The sequence below is a fragment of the Girardinichthys multiradiatus genome, chromosome Y (assembly GCF_021462225.1).
Source record: "Girardinichthys multiradiatus isolate DD_20200921_A chromosome Y, DD_fGirMul_XY1, whole genome shotgun sequence".
Classification (NCBI taxonomy): domain Eukaryota; kingdom Metazoa; phylum Chordata; class Actinopteri; order Cyprinodontiformes; family Goodeidae; genus Girardinichthys; species Girardinichthys multiradiatus.
This window is the reverse complement of record NC_061818.1, coordinates 17032353-17052779: the sequence shown is the minus strand read 5'-3', so window position 1 is coordinate 17052779 and position 20427 is coordinate 17032353. Positions and strand designations below refer to the sequence as shown.

The following is a 20427-nucleotide window of genomic DNA, read 5'->3' as shown; positions in this document are numbered from 1 at the left end:
TACACTGAAGTTTGTGGTGGACACGTGATAAACTGTGAAAACCTTTAGGCAAAACTGTACTTTCAGATCTGTCTCTAAAAATGTGCGTCTCTTTTTTCTTTTTGCATGGAATACGAAAGGGGAAAAAAAGTGAAATGATTGGCCATAGTGGTATATGAAAGCAGACAGACCAATGTGATGTTACAATGGAGCTTCAACGTGTGGTTGCGCTTTAGTGTTAGGTTACTATTTTAAAAGAACCCATTAACCAGTAATCAAAAGGCCAAAAATCCAGTCCATCCCGTATCGGCGGGCTCTTGAATAATTTCTGATGCTTTTATTTTGAAAGGCTTGAAGCAGAAATTGTTGTTGCTAAGCGGAAGATAACACGGGTGCCTTCTGCTGTTTCTGCTGCGATTAAAGAGTAAGAAAATATTTATTTAAGTGTTTTTGAGATGTGCGACAGTATAAAAAAAAACTAAGAATACGCAGCAGAAAATTGTACCAGCTGCCAAAGACAACAGGAAGTTGTGTTCGGCGTGTGGGCTAACAAGCTCATGCTATGCTAACCTGGGATAACTGTCTTCCAATTTGATTACATAGAACGGTTTCGGTGATTTAAACTTGTAAACTGGTTGTTAATAATAATAATAATAATAATAATAAAACGCTTATCCTTTGGTACGGAGGCTGTAATGCATATTCGTGGATGATTGCTACATAAAACTTCAAATTTTGTGGTAAAAATAATCCTGACCACTATGTTTGGTATTTATACTTTGAGGTAAAATCTCTTTTATTTTGCAGATAAAAAGCTATAGAACGTCTGTAAAGACACTAAAGATTATTACAGCCTTAACGTAGTGTGTGTATGGATGTGTATAAATATATATATCTTTTTTTAAATTCCAGTTAACCCTTGAAACAGTTGTTGCCAACTTACTTTTCCTCATGGTTCAAACAATGAAATAAATGCAGCTTCCAGCTATTGTTAAGTAAACTTTCTGCAAGAAAGCATGAGCATGATCTAACGTTTTATCTCAAACAGAAAATCAACAGTGATATCTACAGCTGTAAAAATGCTTATTGCAGGTATAATAAATCTGTATCGATACTGTATTGAAGAATTGATAGTGTATTGTTGAATTTTCGACACATAAAGATAAGCAAAAATCAACAATAAACTCCAGCTAAATTTCACAGTAGATTTCAAGTAAATGTGCCTATTACACAAAACATTATATCGTTTGATTTTTCTGCTCTTTACAGTGTAACTTGGGTAGAAGATGATATTAGCTGGTTCTTTAGTTGGGCTATCTGTTCAGGTAGCCAGCCTGTTGCTGACAGACATGCTAGTTATGCCAGCTAACCGCTTTGCCTAAATAAGAGTGATGAGTGGCACTTCTTTACTTTCCACAATACACACTCTGTCTAATATTTTCTGACACTCAAGTAAGGAAAAAACGGTAGGAGCCTTCTTTCAGTCAGCTAACCAGCAGTGTGAAGCAACGGGAAGATGAGGCCAGGAAACCAGACACTGGTACTTTCTATAACATTTTAGTCAGAGAATTTTAAACCTTGAGGAGAGTTTTCACCGGAAATTTTAGCGATTGGCGGTTTAAGAAATAAATAGAAGAAAACAATGTTGTTTTATGTTTGTTAAAAAGTACCACTGTGAGTCTATCAAGCTAATATTATCTGCTACGGTAGACCCTGACTTCAACTGCTCAATGTCCTGCTGCTTGTAGATTGCCAATGGTACTTTCAAAACAGCATCACCCTCTTGATGGAGTCCCTAAACCACCTCAAAGATCCCAGCCAATCTAAGAGAGAACCTAACTTTGGCTGTTCATCTGAAATCTCAGTCCTACAATCATGTTTCTTATCTCATGACCATAGCGGAGGGTTGAAATACAGATGAACTGATAAATTGTGAGCTTTGCTTTTTGGTTCAGCTGCACCTCATCAATATCCAGAGTCCATTTCAATAGATGGTGCTAATAATAAAGTGACGTAGCAGAACATTTGCCCATTTTGAAACTTCTGTTATATATGAAACCACATATTTTATGGTTTTTATAACAGTTTTTGTTTGAAAATTGAAAGAAAAACTATCAGTGTGCTGTTTTTCGGTTTTTCTTTAAGGTCAGACGTCCTGATTCAGATTCTCTTTCTAAGTATTATAGCGTGTGTAAGGTCACTGCTCTGAACTTTATTTTAATTCAACAAATAATTCTTGATTTATTGCTTCTCTAGTTTTACCTGCATGTTGTCGTTTCATCCCTTTCTTCTATATCTTACCTGTAAACCAGCCATTTTGTAACTCAAATCTCATTTATGTTTTTGAATTTAATAGTATAATATTTTCTAAATACCTTGTATTAAACCCATTGTTTTTCATTGGTTATGGTTACAATCTCTGTTAAGGGCAGATTTAGGAAATTTGAGAGATTATGATCCTCAATGAAGCCAAAATGATGTCGAATTAATTTTGGCTTCCTGACATAGATATTATTAACAGTTACAACCACATCTTCCTATAATGATAGTGAAATACAGTGAAATCTTGCCCACTTTAACTCAAGGTTATATTTTGATGTCAAAGACACCATTTGAATAAATGCTATAGGTTCTGGGTTGCACAGTGGCGCAGTTGGTAGCACTGTTGCCTTGCAACAAGAAGGTCCTGGGTTCGATTTCTGTCCGGGGGGCTTTCTGCATGGAGTTTGCATGTTCTCCCCATGCATGCGTGGGTTCTCACCGGGTACTCCGGCTTCCTCCCACAGTCCAAAGACATGCTTGTTAGGTTAATTGGTCTCTCTAAATTGCCCTTAGGAGTATGAATGAGTGTGTTTGTGGTTGTTTGTGTGTTGCCCTGTGATGGATTGGCGACCTGTCCAGGGCGTACCCTGCCTCACGCCCATAGATAGGCACCAGCTTCCCTGCGACCCACTATGGAATAAGCGATAGAAAATGACTGACTGGCTATAGGTTCTATTGTGTCTGTTGATCTGATTATTCAGACTCACTTATCTTTAAATACTTTGTTAACCAAATAAAACAATAAAAGCGTTTAAAAAGAAGTAATGGTCAAATAATCTTAAAAAACTCACAAGAATCTATAATATGTTATTGCACATTGTTAATTTCGAAGACTTTCTAAGTGGAGATTGAACTCTGATATCTTCAGTGAGTGGTTAATTAAGGACATGTGGTGCAGATTTCAGTGACCATTAATTTAGAAACTGGTCCTCAACAAGTTGGATTATGTCAAAGTTACTACAATCGCAAGACCCTTTGAATAAATCTAGTTGACTGGTTTCACATTCTCTTTTCATAAGGAAGTTTGTAGAATTTTTTGTCGTATTGACAATGAGGAATATCTTGTGTTTTGTCTTTGGCAGCATTGAGCTCTCTGAGGATGACTGACTCCTCTCTTCTCAACTCTGAACTGGAGTTACAGCAACAGGAGGAGCTCTACCAGCAGCTACTGTTGCAGGTTATTATCCGTTTATTTTATCACCCCTGTCAAGCTGTCAGTATTCAGTGTACAAGTATTTCTGTACACTGTGAAATTTACATAGGTTGTCATGTTACAACTACAGACTTAAAGGTATTTTATTAGGATTTTTAAGATAGTTTAAGGCAATGTACATCACATGTCTGGAGTGGAAATAAACAGGTACATTTCAAAAAATTTGAATACCATGAAAAGGTATTTTGTGAAAGAGCATTTTTTGTCTTATTTCAGAAAGTGAAACTAATGAATTATATAGATTCATTACAAATAGAGGAAATATTTTTTGATGTCTTGCAGTTTTGATGAGGATGGCTTACAGATAACGAAAACCCAAAACGTAGTGTCTAAGACAATTAGAAAAGTGTGAAAAGTTCAAATTTGGAAAAACATGGTGTCATACTCTAGCTTACCTTAGTTTAGCTTATTTAATCAAAATACATGCAAAGGTTTCCTGAGCTGCTGATGCCCATTTTTTACATTAAATGTTCCAGCTCTGCAAGCCTCTGCTCCACTTGGTCTCGCGCTACTCGGTACGGTACCAGTTGTGTTTCCATGGACTCACTGATGGCTAAGGCTATGGCTTGAAGCCCCGCCTCCACCCATCAGTGTAATGCGCTGTGCTGCTATTAACATTACTGTGTAGGGATAGGTACCGAATTCAGTACTTTTATTGGTACCGACCAAATTCTGTCAGTATTACCGAGTACCTATCACGTAAAATCAAACGAAAGCATGTTTCGGTACCTAAACGCATCATTGTGACACTGAGGGAGTGGAAGAGTGGGTGATTTTCCATGCCAGACATGAACACAGCATTGCACGCACAAGAACGTAATGACCTCAGTAGCAGCAAGTACCATCAACAAAGCATGGCTGATAGAAAGTACTAGAAAGTATGGCTCCACTTTTCAAAATGCAATGCAGATTACAGGTCCTTCTCAAAATATTAGCATATTGTGATAAAGTTCATTATTTTCCATAATGTCGTGATAAAAATTTTATATTCATATATTTTAGATTCATTGCACACTAACTGAAATATTTCAGGTCTTTTATTGTCTTAATACGGATGATTTTGGCATACAGCTCATGAAAACCCAAAATTCCTATCTCACAAAATTAGCATATCATTAAAAGGGTCTCTAAACGAGCTATGAACCTAATCATCTGAATCAACGAGTTAACTCTAAACACCTGCAAAAGACTCCTGAGGCCTTTAAAACTCCCAGCCTGGTTCATCACTCAAATTCCCAATCATGGGTAAGACTGCCGACCTGACTGCTGTCCAGAAGGCCACTATTGACACCCTCAAGCAAGAGGGTAAGACACAGAAAGAAATTTCTGAACGAATAGGCTGTTCCCAGAGTGCTGTATCAAGGCACCTCAGTGGGAAGTCTGTGGGAAGGAAAAAGTGTGGCAGAAAACGCTGCACAACGAGAAGAAGTGACCGGACCCTGAGGAAGATTGTGGAGAAGGGCCAATTCCAGACCTTGGGGGACCTGTGGAAGCAGTGGACTGAGTCTGGAGTAGAAACATCCAGAGCCACCGTGCACAGGCGTGTGCAGGTAATGGGCTACAAGTGCCGCATTTCCCAGGTCAAGCCACTTTTGAACCAGAAACAGCGGCAGAAGTGCCTGACCTGGGCTACAGAGAAGCAGCACTGGACTCAGTGGTCCAAAGTACTTTTTTCGGATGAAAGCAAATTCTGCATGTCATTCGGAAATCAAGGTGCCAGAGTCTGGAGGAAGACTGGGGAGAAGGAAGTGCCAAAATGCCAGAAGTCCAGTGTCAAGTACCCACAGTCAGGGATAGTCTGGGGTGCCGTATCAGCTGCTGGTGTTGGTCCACTGTGTTTTATCAAGGGCAGGGTCAATGCAGCTAGCTATCAGGAGATTTTGGAGCACTTCATGCTTCCATCTGCTAAAAAGCTTTATGGAGATGAAGATTTCATTTTTCAGCACAACATGGCACCTGCTCACAGTGCCAAAACCACTGGTAAATGGTTTGCTGACCATGGTATCACTGTGCTCAATTGGCCTGCCAACTCTCCTGACCTGAACCCCATAGAGAATCTGTGGGATATTGTGAAGAGAACGTTGAGAGACTCAAGACCCAACACTCTGGATGAGCTAAAGGCCGCTCTCGAAGCATCCTGGGCCTCCATAAGACCTCAGCAGTGCCACAGGCTGATTGCCTCTATGCCACGCCGCATTGAAGCAGTCATTTCTGCCAAAGGATTCCTGACCAAGTATTGAGTGCATAACTGTACATGATTATTTGAAGGTTGACTTTTTTTTGTATTAAAAACAGTTTTCTTTTATTGGTCAGATGAAATATGCTAATTTTGTGAGATAGGAATTTTGGGTTTTCATGAGCTGTATGCCAAAATCATCTGTATTAATACAATAAAAGACCTGAAATATTTCAGTTAGTGTGCAATGAATCTAAAATACATGAATGTTAAATTTTCATCATGACAATATGGGAAATAATGAACTTTATCACAATTTGCTAATATTTTGAGAAGGACCTGTACATTCGCTGCAATACTTGTGACGTGAAGTGCAAGGTCAGCGGTGGGAATACCTCTAATCTGAGGAAGCACCTGGTTAAAAACAAGATTTTTCTCATCTGCCTTAGACCTACGGCTACAACTCCTGCATTCGGCACCGTTAGCACGCCTGCATCTGCTAGAGACTCATCGTCTGCAGCCAGCAACATGGAAGAAGAAATGTTTGAAGCAACTGAGATGTTACAATACAAACAGCTTGATTATGGGCGGCTGCTCTCTGCCTGCTTCCTCCTGCAGACGCTGGTTCTCTCAAAGACCGTGAATAAGGTTCAGAACCAAACATGTTGTTTGTTGGTGATATTGTTTTATGTGTTTTGGGGGAAATGTTTGTGTGTCTGAAAAGCTGATTTTATGTGTGATCAGCTGGTTTAGGATGTTATTAAATACAGCGGCCCCCTACCTGCATAATAGGTTACACAATCATGGGGATGACTGCCGACTGGACAGATGTCCCGAAGACGGTCATTGACACCCTCCACAAGATGTATGTGAGCCGCAAAAAGTCATTGCTAAAGGAGCTGGTTGTTCACAGAGTGTTGTATCCAAGTATACAGGTCCATCTCAAAATATTAGCATATTGTGATGAAGTTCATTATTTTCCATAATGTCATGATGAAAATTTAACATTCATATATTTTAGATTCATTGCACACTAACTGAAATATTTCAGGTCTTTTATTGTCTTAATACGGATGATTTTGGCATACAGCTCATGAAAATCCAAAATTCCTATCTCACAAAATTAGCATATTTCATCCGACCAATAAAAGAAAAGTGTTTTTAATACAAAAAACGTCAACCTTCAAATAATCATGTACAGTTATGCACTCAATACTTGGTCGGGAATCCTTTTGCAGAAATGACTGGTTCAATGCGGCGTGGCATGGAGGCAATCAGCCTGTGGCACTGCTGAGGTCTTATGGAGGCCCAGGATGCTTCGATAGCGGCCTTCAGCTCATCCAGAGTGTTGGGTCTTGAGTCTCTCAACGTTCTCTTCACAATATCCCACAGATTCTCTATGGGGTTCAGGTCAGGAGAGTTGGCAGGCCAATTGAGCACAGTGATACCATGGTCAGTAAACCATTTACCAGTGGTTTTGGCACTGTGAGCAGGTGCCAGGTCGTGCTGAAAAATGAAATCTTCATCTCCATAAAGCTTTTCAGCAGATGGAAGCATGAAGTGCTCCAAAATCTCCTGATAGCTAGCTGCATTGACCCTGCCCTTGATAAAACACAGTGGACCAACACCAGCAGCTGACACGGCACCCCAGACCATCACTGACTGTGGGTACTTGACACTGGACTTCTGGCATTTTGGCATTTCCTTCTCCCCAGTCTTCCTCCAGACTCTGGCACCTTGATTTCCGAATGACATGCAGAATTTGCTTTCATCCGAAAAAAGTACTTTGGACCACAACAGTCCAGTGCTGCTTCTCTGTAGCCCAGGTCAGGCGCTTCTGCCGCTGTTTCTGGTTCAAAAGTGGCTTGACCTGGGGAATGCGGCACCTGTAGCCCATTTCCTGCACACGCCTGTGCACGGTGGCTCTGGATGTTTCTACTCCAGACTCAGTCCACTGCTTCCGCAGGTCCCCCAAGGTCTGGAATCGGCCCTTCTCCACAATCTTCCTCAGGGTCCGGTCACCTCTTCTCGTTGTGCAGCGTTTTCTGCCACACTTTTTCCTTCCCACAGACTTCCCACTGAGGTGCCTTGATACAGCACTCTGGGAACAGCCTATTCGTTCAGAAATGTCTTTCTGTGTCTTACCCTCTTGCTTGAGGGTGTCAATAGTGGCCGTCTGGACAGCAGTCAGGTCGGCAGTCTTACCCATGATTGGGGTTTTGAGTGATGAACCAGGCTGGGAGTTTTAAAGGCCCCAGGAATCTTTTGCAGGTGTTTAGAGTTAACTCGTTGATTCAGATGATTAGGTTCATAGCTCGTTTAGAGACCCTTTTAATGATATGCTAATTTTGTGAGATAGGAATTTTGGGTTTTCATGAGCTGTATGCCAAAATCATCCGTATTAAGACAATAAAAGACCTGAAATATTTCAGTTAGTGTGCAATGAATCTAAAATATATGAATGTTAAATTTTCATCATGACATTATGGAAAATACTGAACTTTATCACAATATGCTAATATTTTGAGAAGGACCTGTATTCATAGAAAATTGAGGGGAAGGAAAGTGTGGTTGGAAAAGGTACACCAATGTACATACTGATTTCATTTTCCAGCAGAACTTGGTACTGGCCCACTATACCAAATGTACCAAAAGCTGGTTCAGTGACCATGGTGTTACTGTGCTTGATAAAGTCACCTGACCTGAACCCTATGGAGAATCTTTGTCAAGTTCTGTCAATAGGAAGATGAGGGACACCAGACCCAACGATGCAGATGACCCGAAGGTCACTACCAAAGCAATCTGGGCTTCCTGAATACATCAGCAGAACCACAGGCTGATCACCTCCATGTCACGGCACATTAATCCAGTAATCCATGCAAAAATGTACCGGAGTCAAATTCCTTGTTTATCTGTATAAACTTGGCAATAAAGCTAATTCTGATTCAGAGAAAGAGGTCCAATCAGGTATTGAGTACATATAAATAAACATAATTTTCAGAAGCCTGACATTTCTGTTAAATACATGTGTTTGATTGATATTATTTAATAATATAATTTTCTGTAACACTGATATTAGGTTTTCATTATCTGTAAGCCATAATCATTAAAGTTACAAGAAATAAAAGCTTGAAATATTTTGTTCTACATGTAATGAAACTATATGCGTTTAATTTTTTTTAAGATTAGTGACACGAAATATTGACATTTTCACATTATTCCAGTTTTTGAGATGTAGCTGTACATGGTTATGATTGTTTTACAAATAAAAATCGGAATCAGTGTTCAGCTCCCATTACACACAGTTATGTCCTTTCTTTCATCAGCCCAGGTAAGACACTTCTGATGATGCGTCTGGTTTACAAGTGGGTTGGCACAAGGAATGCAATCCTTAACATCTTAATCTGACTTTGTTTCATAGTCCTTAATGATGCTATCCCAGTTGCTTGTGCCCTTGCTCTACCACATGTCCTTCAACCCAACTTTCCATGAATACATTTGGATAGAGCAGCTACTTTACCAATAAGGTTTGTGGATCCTCCTCCTTATGGAGGATAGCATTGACTGTCTACTGGTCAACTATCAAGTTAGCAGTCTTCTCCATTATTGTGTTGGCCCTAACAGATGATTTCTATGTAAGAAAATAATTTTTAGTTTTTATTTGTCGCCATTAACAAGAACAACCCCCTTCCAGCCCTCCACACGAAGGTTCCCCTCTTCCTTTTCCACCTGCCCCTTTTTCCCATACACACATGCGCAGTTGGTTACATGCAACTTAACACTAATTTTCAAAAAAGTAGATTTTTAGGTGTACATTAGCTGTAAGCTATAATCATTAAAATGACCAAAATAAACACATGAAATATATCATTCTGCAAAGAATCTCACTATTATTTTCATTTTCTGAACAGAATTACTTGCTGCATTGTAAAATAGGCTTAATGAACTATATAATTTCAGGTTTGTATTTAAAGTATTTGCTTTCTGCAACCAAATAAAAAAAGTATTTGAAATACTTTTAATATAGTGGAAATTTATGGGTTCCTATTTGGGTGCTAATGCTTTTATGCTAAGCACCTGTTCTGTAAGAGTGGGTTATGTCAGAGTTACATAGAGCTTTGAGATAATCCTCTGTAGTCTCAGCATAGCAACTTTTTGAAGTCCATCCTGTTTCAACCTGGTGATGAAAAATGTTTTATTCCTAATGCATTTGTCGACTTCACAGGCAATTATGGAGTAACTGAAGTTTACAAGTTAAAGGCTCAGAGAAAATGTATTTTAGCTCTTCCTATTGAATGTAAAAGCAAATACCGGTAATTAAAGAGTTGTTCAAACATACAGATAATCTTTTTGGTCATACTTTTCCAAAGGTTTGCCCTTTGCTCTAATCTCACCCTAACTGTCATTTGTACAGACAATGGGAAAGCTGCAGACTGAAACTCAAGACTCCAAAGTTATCCGGCCTCAACCAGGTGAGCCTTACCAAACATATGGTGTAGTTGCGAAATTTTTTTTTTAATTTACCCCATCTGACAACGCTTAAAGTATGTGGTTCATATGTGCCACGGTGACATGGGGGTGGAGCAGGGTCTAGACCTGCACCTTCACTTTTAAAGCATGTCTTCCCCCTCTCTCCACTTAATTTCCTGTCAATTCACTTTTAAAATAAAGGCCACTAGTGCCACAAAATAAAAGTAAAAAGTATTTTCCTTAACATGTCTCAAAAGAGCATGTTAGCTAATCACTTGCTTTATTTGAATTGTAAAAAAGTGTGTGGAAAGCTAAATCTGTATGTACTGTGTACAAAGGAGTTAAGATGGTAAGATCAACCAGATGCTTTAAATCACCAGGATGTGGAGGGAGTTTCCAAAGCTGCCGACGTTCTTCATTTGAAGTATAAAGCAGATAAATTAGATTTTTGGGCCATAAAAGTTTCCGTTGCAATAAAACTACAAGGTGGGACAAAGCTGTTTCTCCATGTTCTCCCTCTTCCTGCTCCACGTGTGTGCTTCTGCACGGCGTAGCTTTACACCAAGCCTTAAATAGTCGCATTCCTCTGTTACAAGTCAGGAACAACCTATTTCCCACCAGCCGTGGTGAATTGGTAACATGAACACAAACAGAGAGTTTACTGGTCTGGTGGGGGGGATACTGGTCGGGGTAACACTGGAATTGATAAACTAAAGTACTACAACAGCATGCTTGATGGGTGAAAAAAGCAGAGGAAATGATGCTAAAATAAAGCAAATAATAGTTGTAATTCTACTAATGTTTCATTTACAGACTTCTGTTCATCATTTACATCCAACAGGACAGAAACATAGAAGCAAATCTAGAGTAGAGAAGGATGTGTGTGCCTGACTTCTCCAGCTAAAGTCCACATCTTGAACTAATGAATGCTTTGAAAAAAAAGTTAAATCTTCCAAATTCTCTTAACAATGTTCTTAGAAACTGATAAACAATAGAAGGAGATTGCATACATTCTGCTGATAAGGACGGTTCTACAAGCCTCATGTTATTTGGTGGATTAGATTATGTTTAATAAGTAATGACGGGCATAAACTGGAGGGATAATGCCTTGAAACCTTTTCACTGAAGTAGTTAGTTCTGTCTTTTTCTGAAACAGTACAAACATCTAGAAGAGTTATTTTCATTAATCCTAGGCTGGAATCCCTCTTAGGGTTTTTGGGGTTTTTTTTTTTACTCATTTTGCAAATCTCTTCTCTTTACTATCTTGCTCTACCCAGGCATCTGTGTGAAAACGTCCTCAGAGACAGGCAATGAGAAGGTTTTTATTAACATCTGCCAGTCAAACTCTGTCCCGCCCCCGCCTGAGCTCACCAGGGAGGAACTTGTGCAGCTGCTCCAGTCAGAGGATCCCAGCGGCTACAGGGTTCCAATGAGCCTGGGGGAGCCGCACACCGAGGTTGACAACAGTATGTAACTGAACAAAAAAGTGTGAAACAACTGAAAATATGTCTTATATTCTAGGTTCTTCAAAGTAGCCACCTTTTACTTTGATTACTGCTCCGCACACTCTTGGCATTCTGTTGATGAGCTTCAAGAGGTAGTCACCTGAAATGGTTTTCACTTCACATGTGTGCCCTGTCAGGTTTAATAAGTGGGATTTCAAGCCTTATAAATGGGGTTGGGACCATCAGTTGTGTTGTGCAGGAGATGAATACAGTACACAGCTGATAGTCCTACTGAATAGACTGTTAGTATTTGTATTATGGCAAGAAAAAAGCAGCTAAGTAAAGAAAAACGAGTGGCCATCATTACTTTAAGAAATGAAGGTCAGTCAGTCCGACACTTTAAAAGTGTCCCCAAGTGCAGTCGCAAAAACCATCAAGCGCTACAAAGAAACTGGCTCACATGAGGACCGCCCCGGGTCCTCATGTGAGCCAGTTTCTTTATAAAATAAATAAATGTACAATGTATTTAGTCAATACTTTATTAAACAATCAAATATACAATTTAATTATTAAATTCTGTATTTTTTATTTATTAAATAAGTACAGGTCCTTCTCAAAATATTAGCATATTGTGATAAAGTTCAGCCTGCAGCCTGCCCTTATCCTTGGATAAGGGCAGGCTGCAGCGTGTCATTCGTTCTGCTGAGAAGGTGATTGGCTGCAGTCTACTGTCGCTCCAGGAACTGTACACCTCCAGGGCCCTGAAGCGGGCAGGGAAGATTCTGGCTGATCCCTCCCACCCCGGTCACAGACTCTTTGAGACTCTCCCCTCTGGCAGGAGGCTGCGGTCCATCCGGACCAAAACCTCACGCCACAGGAACAGTTTTTTCCCATCTGCCACCAGCCTGGTTAATAAAGCCCGGAAACCACCCTGACACTCTCCCTTTCCCCCACACCCCCCTTTTTTTGCTGACAGGACACTTGTAACCTGTAACTCTATGTGTTACATTAACGCTCAGCATGGACTCCTGCTTTACTTGCACAATGATCACCTGCACTGTTGTATTGCTCTTGCATCTTATACTGCTCTACATTTACTCTCACTCACTTAAAACAGTGCACATATATTTATATTATATTGTAGATATGTTTATACTGTTTAATTTGTACTGTATTGCACCGACTACGCCAAAACAAATTCCTTGTATGTCCAAAAACGTACTTGGCAATAAAGCTTTTCTGATTCTGATTCTGATTCTGATTTTCCATAATGTCATGATGAAAATTTAACATTCATATATTTTAGATTCATTGCACACTAACTGAAATATTTCAGGTCTTTTATTGTCTTAATACGGATGATTTTGGCATACAGCTCATGAAAACCCAAAATTCCTATCTCACAAAATTAGCATATTTCATCCGACCAATAAAGGAAAAGTGTTTTTAATACAAAAAACGTCAACCTTCAAATAATCATGTACAGTTATGCACTCAATACTTGGTCGGGAATCCTTTTGCAGAAATGACTGCTTCAATGCGGCGTGGCATGGAGGCAATCAGCCTGTGGCACTGCTGAGGTCTTATGGAGGCCCAGGATGCTTCGATAGCGGCCTTTAGCTCATCCAGAGTGTTGGGTCTTGAGTCTCTCAACGTTCTCTTCACAATATCCCACAGATTCTCTATGGGGTTCAGGTCAGGAGAGTTGGCAGGCCAATTGAGCACAGTGATACCATGGTCAGTAAACCATTTACCAGTGGTTCTGGCACTGTGAGCAGGTGCCAGGTCGTGCTGAAAAATGAAATCTTCATCTCCATAAAGCTTTTCAGCAGATGGAAGCATGAAGTGCTCCAAAATCTCCTGATAGCTAGCTGCATTGACCCTGCCCTTGATAAAACACAGTGGACCAACACCAGCAGCTGACACGGCACCCCAGACCATCACTGACTGTGGGTACTTGACACTGGACTTCTGGCATTTCCGCATTTCCTTCTCCCCAGTCTTCCTCCAGACTCTGGCACCTTGATTTCCGAATGACATGCAGAATTTGCTTTCATCCGAAAAAAGTACTTTGGACCACTGAGCAACAGTCCAGTGCTGCTTCTCTGTAGCCCAGGTCAGGCGCTTCTGCCGCTGTTTCTGGTTCAAAAGTGGCTTGACCTGGGGAATGCGGCACCTGTAGCCCATTTCCTGCACACGCCTGTGCACGGTGGCTCTGGATGTTTCTACTCCAGACTCAGTCCACTGCTTCCGCAGGTCCCCCAAGGTCTGGAATCGGCCCTTCTCCACAATCTTCCTCAGGGTCCGGTCACCTCTTCTCGTTGTGGAGCATTTTCTGCCACACTTTTTCCTTCCCACAGACTTCCCACTGAGGTGCCTTGATACAGCACTCTGGGAACAGCCTATTCGTTCAGAAATTTCTTTCTGTGTCTTACCCTCTTGCTTGAGGGTGTCAATAGTGGCCTTCTGGACAGCAGTCAGGTCGGCAGTCTTACTCATGATTGGGGTTTTGAGTGATGAACCAGGCTGGGAGTTTTAAAGGCCTCAGGAATCTTTTGCAGGTGTTTAGAGTTAACTCGTTGATTCAGATGATTAGGTTCATAGCTCGTTTAGAGACCCTTTTAATGATATGCTAATTTTGTGAGATAGGAATTTTGGGTTTTCATGAGCTGTATGCCAAAATCATCCGTATTAAGACAATAAAAGACCTGAAATATTTCAGTTAGTGTGCAATGAATCTAAAATATATGAATGTTAAATTTTCATCATGACATTATGGAAAATAATGAACTTTATCACAATATGCTAATATTTTGAGAAGGACCTGTATAGAATGAAATAATTATATTTATTTTTAGGGGGCTGCCAGGTCGCCAATAGGGCATTGCCAGTCTCTGGTACTGTTATTTTGGGGTCACAGGCTGAAATCCTTGCTATAAGCTGCCAGAACATCTGTTTTAGGCTTTAACTTACTGAAAGGAAAAGCACTTCAATTCTTTTTATGTCTTCAGACCTACCGAGACTAAACCTGAGCAGCTGTCCACTGTTTTTTTTTTTTACCACACCATAATGTTGCTGGTGTCTTTCAGACTCTCAGGGATGCACAGTCTATGATGTTATCATCAACCAGGACTTCTTCCAGAGGTGTCAGGTGACTTGTCAGATTGCATATTTAACACATTATACTTTTGGTCTGTTAAACCATCTGAAAAGCTTATAACCATTTTATTTGTAATCATCTGTTGTAACTTTGCTATATACAGAGGAAATAAATGTGTGTGTGATGGTGTCTTGCAGAAGGATCCTTTATTCCAGCATTTTGTTATACTGGTGTCTTTGGAGGGACTGGAGAATAAATACAGTCTGGAACTAAATAGAGGTGAGTATCCGCTCATTTTGTTGTTTTCTTAACAATGCTAAACAATGCTGAGAGACTTCTGTAGATTTTATTTGTGTGCAGACTGGAAAGTTCTCAAAAACAGGAAATTCCTGGGCTCTGTTAGTGAGCAGAACATCCGGACGAAGAGCAGGCCGGTGATCCAAGAACTGCAGCCTAAGTAGGTCACTATATCTGGATTCAAAACAGGCCATCTCTGTCTTCCCAACATTTCTCAATGACTGTAGTGTTTAATCCCCCAGACTAAAGTAGTTGTAGATACACATATGGTCTGTTGAGGCATTTGCTCTTATTCAAATGAAGTGCTTTTCTTGTGCTTTCTTAAACTGGCAGTTTGGCCTATTTTCCTTGTTTAAACCTAATGATTCATATTTTTTGAGGGGCAGTTTTATTTACAGAAACTTCATAATCTATTTTATTTGTTTATGGTTGTCTTCCAGTGTTAAATGTACTTTCGAAATTAAAACGTATTGCTCTTTAAGAGGGTGTAGCTACTTGCATTATTATGCCATTATCATCATATTAGTTGAAAATTATCTCCAAACAACAATATTATTGTTTATCACAATAAATTCTGGGATAATTTATTATCCAGCAATAATTTGTCATCGTGACAGGCCTACTGGATTGTGTTCAGGAGTATAAAAGTAAATGGAGACTCGATACTTATGCACGCCATACTTTTCAGATTTTTATGTAACATAATAACCTTCCATTTCACAAATACAATTTGTTGTTATGCACAGTCTTCGTAAAACACGTGGCTCTAATTTGACAGACGGTGAAAAGCATATGAATAAAGAGGATATGAGTTTTGTTAGGCACTGTGCATACAGACCCTGTTGTAGGATCTTTGATACTTTAGTTGCAGATATTATTTACTCTTGGCAGGGGTTAACTTTAGGAGTTTTAATATTTGATAAATAATGAATGCCTTAGTTGTACACTCAAAAAGAGTTGTACAAGTTTCTAATATTCTAAATTATGAATGTGTGATGAATGTTTAAATTAGCAGGAGTTTTGTAAATTGAGTTTCTGGTGTTTTATCTCTCACCCTGCCCATATGTTCCTCAGGGAAATCTCCACAGCATGTGCTAAAAGGTGAGACAGCTCTTATTCTCTCCCTTTTATTCTAAGATAAAACAACACATTTGTTACATAAATGTCTGGATTTTCTCTGTGCTCAGACCAGAATTCTCACTGTTTTTGGAGCCTCCTACTGGACACCCAGAGTACCTCATTGCAGAGATAAAGCTCCCTGGAGTGGTAAGAGGGATGCCTTTGGTTCTTGTGGCTAAAATTAGGAATTACAGTCAATGGCCCTGCTGTGATGTAGTGATCTTGCACAAGCCAGTTCCAAAGGTCATAGGAGTTCATCATTCCATAGCGAGAGAGGTTTTTTACAAGAGGAAAATAGACACAGTTGCCACTGTTCCTCCTTAGGGCATACAATGAAAAGTTCACACATTCCAGGCTTCTGGCAGCACGTTTAATTTTGAACTTGTCGACAGGAGATTTACAAAAGAAAAAACAAGTTTGGCTTCTTTGGAACAGTTTTCTTGAGGTTCAGGTTTGAAAAGTTGCATGTAGGGATGGATACGTTTCACATTTGAACCGATAAGGTACTGGCACCCAGTATTATGTGGTAATAATAGTTACATTCGTTTAATATTAATAAAATCTCAACATTTTATTATTTATTTAATGTATTCATATCTCAATATATAAAATTTTATGACTATATCAAAACAACATCCAGCTGTTTGTTTGTAACGTCTCAGTTTCAAACATTTCTTCTCCCATGTTGCTGGCTGCAGACGAGTCGCTAACGGATGCAGACATGCTAATGGTGCTGAATGCAGCAGTTGTAGCCATAGATCTAAGGCTGATGAATATTGAGAAAAATCTTGTGTGCTTAACCAGGTCCTTCCTCAGAGTAAAAGTATTCCCACCGCTGGCCTTGCACTTCGCGTCACAAATATTGTAGCGAGCGTAATCTGCATCGCATTTTGAAAAGTGGAGCCATACTTTCTAGCACTTTCTATAAGCCATGCTTTGTTGACTGTACCAGCGGCTACTGAGATCATTACTTTCTTGTGTGTGCAATGCTGTGTTCATGTCCGGCATGGAAAATTGCCGACTCTTCCACTCTCTATGTCACAATGATGCGTTTATGTACCGAAACATAGGACCATTTGATTTTACGTGATAGGTAGTACAGACGAAACTTGGTACCTTTAAAAGTACCGGATTCATTACCCATCTCTAGTTGCATGTGGAACAATATTTAGACTAATGAGACCAAAGTAGATATATTTGGCTGTAATGCAAGGCCCCACGTTTGGTGAAAAGCAAACCCAGCATATCAACTCTCCAGCGTAGCGGTGCAGAGGTGCTGATTTGGGCTCGTTTTGCTGCTGCAGGAACTGGGCGTCTTGCAGTCGGGCTTTATGAACTGAAACTGGCTCCTGTCACAGCGATCCCTAACGCAGCAATAAATCTTCAGCAGAAAGATGCTGCAATGTCTCATTCAGAGTCTAAAACGTAGCCTCATTGGTCTGGTGGGATTGTAAGGGAGCGGTGCATAAACTCCTTTCCATTTGATGTTGAGACAAATAATTATTCCTACTGAGGGACAAATAAAGGATCTTTGTATACTAAATTAAATTGTTTCCAAACAATGATTATGGCAGCAAAAAAATGTTCTTTAATATAATTTCTTGGTATAATATTTTCTTTAGTGATCGACTATAGCAGCAGGATATGTTGCCGTGGGTTCCTACTTTATTTATTGTAGAGAGTTCTCAGTTTGTCTCAGGTAGGTGAACTTGTTTTTTGTGCAGTCATCATCTCGCTCTCTGGTTCTTGACGTTGGAGAGGACCAGCTGGTCTTAACAGCTCTACCATCGCTCTACCACCTTGACGTCTTCCACGCTTTCTTCATTGACCAGGAGAACAGTGTGGCGCAGTACAACAAGAGCACACAGGTATATAAAGCAAACATTTTAGGAAGGGAGACGATTCTCTTGCATGGTTTCCACATCTGCGCATAGCTGCCAGGTCCCTATTCCACATCGGCAGTCTTAACCACAAAGTTGCTCATTTCAGGATTTAAAAGGCCAGTTTGGCTCATGGTCCAACAGTATGGCAGCATGAATGGTTCCTTACAAATATTTGATGGTATGAAACATTCAAGGTTTCAGCCTCAGGAAAATATTTCCTGAGGCTTTGGAGGAATTAGAGTCACAAGTACTTGCCTGTATGAACACTGGCAGTAAGTAACTGGAACATTTAATGAGGGCCCTGGAGAAAGTTGACATTGGCTCTCAGGAATAAGTTAAACCTTCAGCTTGGATGAAGAGAAATGCTGACCCACAGAACACCACCTGCATAGGTACCCACAAAGAGGGAAAACATGTTGATTTTGTCATGTTTTTCTACCAAAGTTAGACATTGCTCATCTGTTTTTACCTGAAAAAACTTACTTTCTTGGAATTGCTGAGTTTTATACTGTATTTCAGAATTGTGCTGTAAAAGTGGCCACAGTGTGCAAGAGTTTATAGTAGGGAATGGACAGACTAGAGATAACTAATGTAACCTCATTTCAGAAACTCAAAACTATACCTAGAAAGAAACAACATTGTTTTACTCTGTAGCTTCTGTGTCTTCTTTTTTTTGGCAGTACTTTTTGAATGGCACTTTATTGGTGGCTCATGCTTGACTAAAAGTGTTATTTAAAAAGTGGTAGAGTCCCAATCTTGTAAAAGTCTATGATGTTTTATTTTGACCACACATGAACATTTAGAACCCACAATCCCTGTTGGACAGGAAGAATAGCTGAAACATAATAATATACTGAAGCTCCAGCATTACATCACAGCTCATTTTATACTGTATAAGGCCAATGATTTTTTTTTTTTGGCATGCTGAAAAAATGTCATGTTTTACATGTTGTGTATTTTGCACATGCACACCACTGCTACAGAATCAATAACCTGCACCTCAAATACTACCTCCAAAATGACCTAATAATAATGTTAATTAATTCCACACTACAGGATACTGTCTGCACTGAGTAAGAATAATTTACATAGCATGTTGATGGCTAGTTGTACTTCATAGTCCATTTAGCTAGGTGTTATAATTATTTGACAACTTGGGATCGTAACTAAACCCGTTGTCACATAGCAGAAAGCTGTGAATTCCACACTATGATCCCAGTAGCCTTCCCCAATCAAACCACAATTGTAACACATTTTTCGAGGTTGTGACAGGACTTGTTCCACAAAAATTCTTTTTATTTTCTTATGTTTCAACCTGCACAACATGCATTTTTCAATATGCCAGCATACGAACCAAGATACGAAACAGGTTTAGCTCTTCAGGTGTGCAGTGTGGAAAGCTTACCGTTTTTTGTTTTTTCTTACAGGTTCTCACTGTCACAATGCCTGTGGTCTCATCTGCTTCATCAAGCTACTGAAGAATGTCTACCTATGTATTTTTCTTACAAAATGCTGTGAATATTAAAGTTTTTTGTTAAAGTTATATCTGTTTCTGATATCATATTAATATAAAATCAACACTAGGTCATCAAAAAGCCAAGCCAAGTGAAATGATATCTGAAGCACTTTTCACATCTATTGGCACCCTTCATAAAGATGTGTAAAAAGCCTTAAATAAATTTATCTTAGCAACCATTAGATTTTATCTACCAGCATGTCCTACTACTACAAACGTCAACATGTGGAGTTTGCTGAACTCTGCTGGACAACCTTCGAGCTTTTCAACCACAAATATTCCAGGTGGGTTAATTAATGTTATGTGGTTATTGTTATCCATTCCAAACTAGTGTTGATATGTGTTGATGAGCATTATCCTGTTGCAACACCTACCCGTGTTAAAATGTTGTGCATCTTTATCCAGACTGTCACTCTGGAATAAACTGACACTAATAAGGACATTCAATAACAACCAGGAACCACCAAGGTTCAAGCCTATATTTAACTGGAAGGTGCTAGAACACCAGTGTGACCGTTAACAGTGGGGTGAATTTAACATTGACATGGATAATCAAATGCCTTCTGCAGAATAGTTTTATTTTGAGGCAAGACAAAGACTGAGCTGTTCAATTCAGTTTATTTATCGAGTGCTAGGTCTCAACAAATGTGATCTGACGGCACTTTACAATAATAGAAAAAGAATAGAACTATCCTTATCCCACAGTGGGGGATAAGGCAATGGAAGCATGTAGCTACACACAAAATGAAGTGTGCAACTGAGTAGGCTTATTTTGGAAATGTACAAAATGTGCATGTAAGGGAGACTGATCTACTTTATGTACAGAAATGTATAATCAAATAAATCCAAATTCAGTTATATTTCCTCCAATTTGATCCTAGGTATAATACAGTGCGATTTAATTTAT

General features: G+C 39.6%; 1 protein-coding gene across 2 annotated transcripts; it reads left to right on the top strand.

The window, feature by feature from the left end:
• Window positions 1–259: 259 nt before the first annotated feature.
• LOC124863730 (PIH1 domain-containing protein 1-like) lies at window positions 260–19547 on the top strand. 2 transcript variants are annotated; one of them, XM_047358188.1, is made up of 11 exons: window positions 260–403; window positions 3384–3478; window positions 10105–10162; window positions 11438–11626; window positions 14695–14756; window positions 14903–14984; window positions 15066–15162; window positions 16077–16103; window positions 16190–16268; window positions 17846–17989; window positions 19432–19547. In XM_047358188.1, the coding sequence occupies exons 2-11, from the start codon at window positions 3401–3403 to the stop codon at window positions 19480–19482; spliced, it is 867 nt and encodes a 288-aa protein (XP_047214144.1). In that variant the 5' UTR covers window positions 260–403; window positions 3384–3400; the 3' UTR covers window positions 19483–19547. The 2 variants fall into 2 exon arrangements, with proteins under 2 accessions (XP_047214144.1, XP_047214142.1); XM_047358186.1 differs by lacking the exons at window positions 260–403; window positions 3384–3478 and adding an exon at window positions 6194–6338.
• Window positions 19548–20427: the final 880 nt, after the last annotated feature.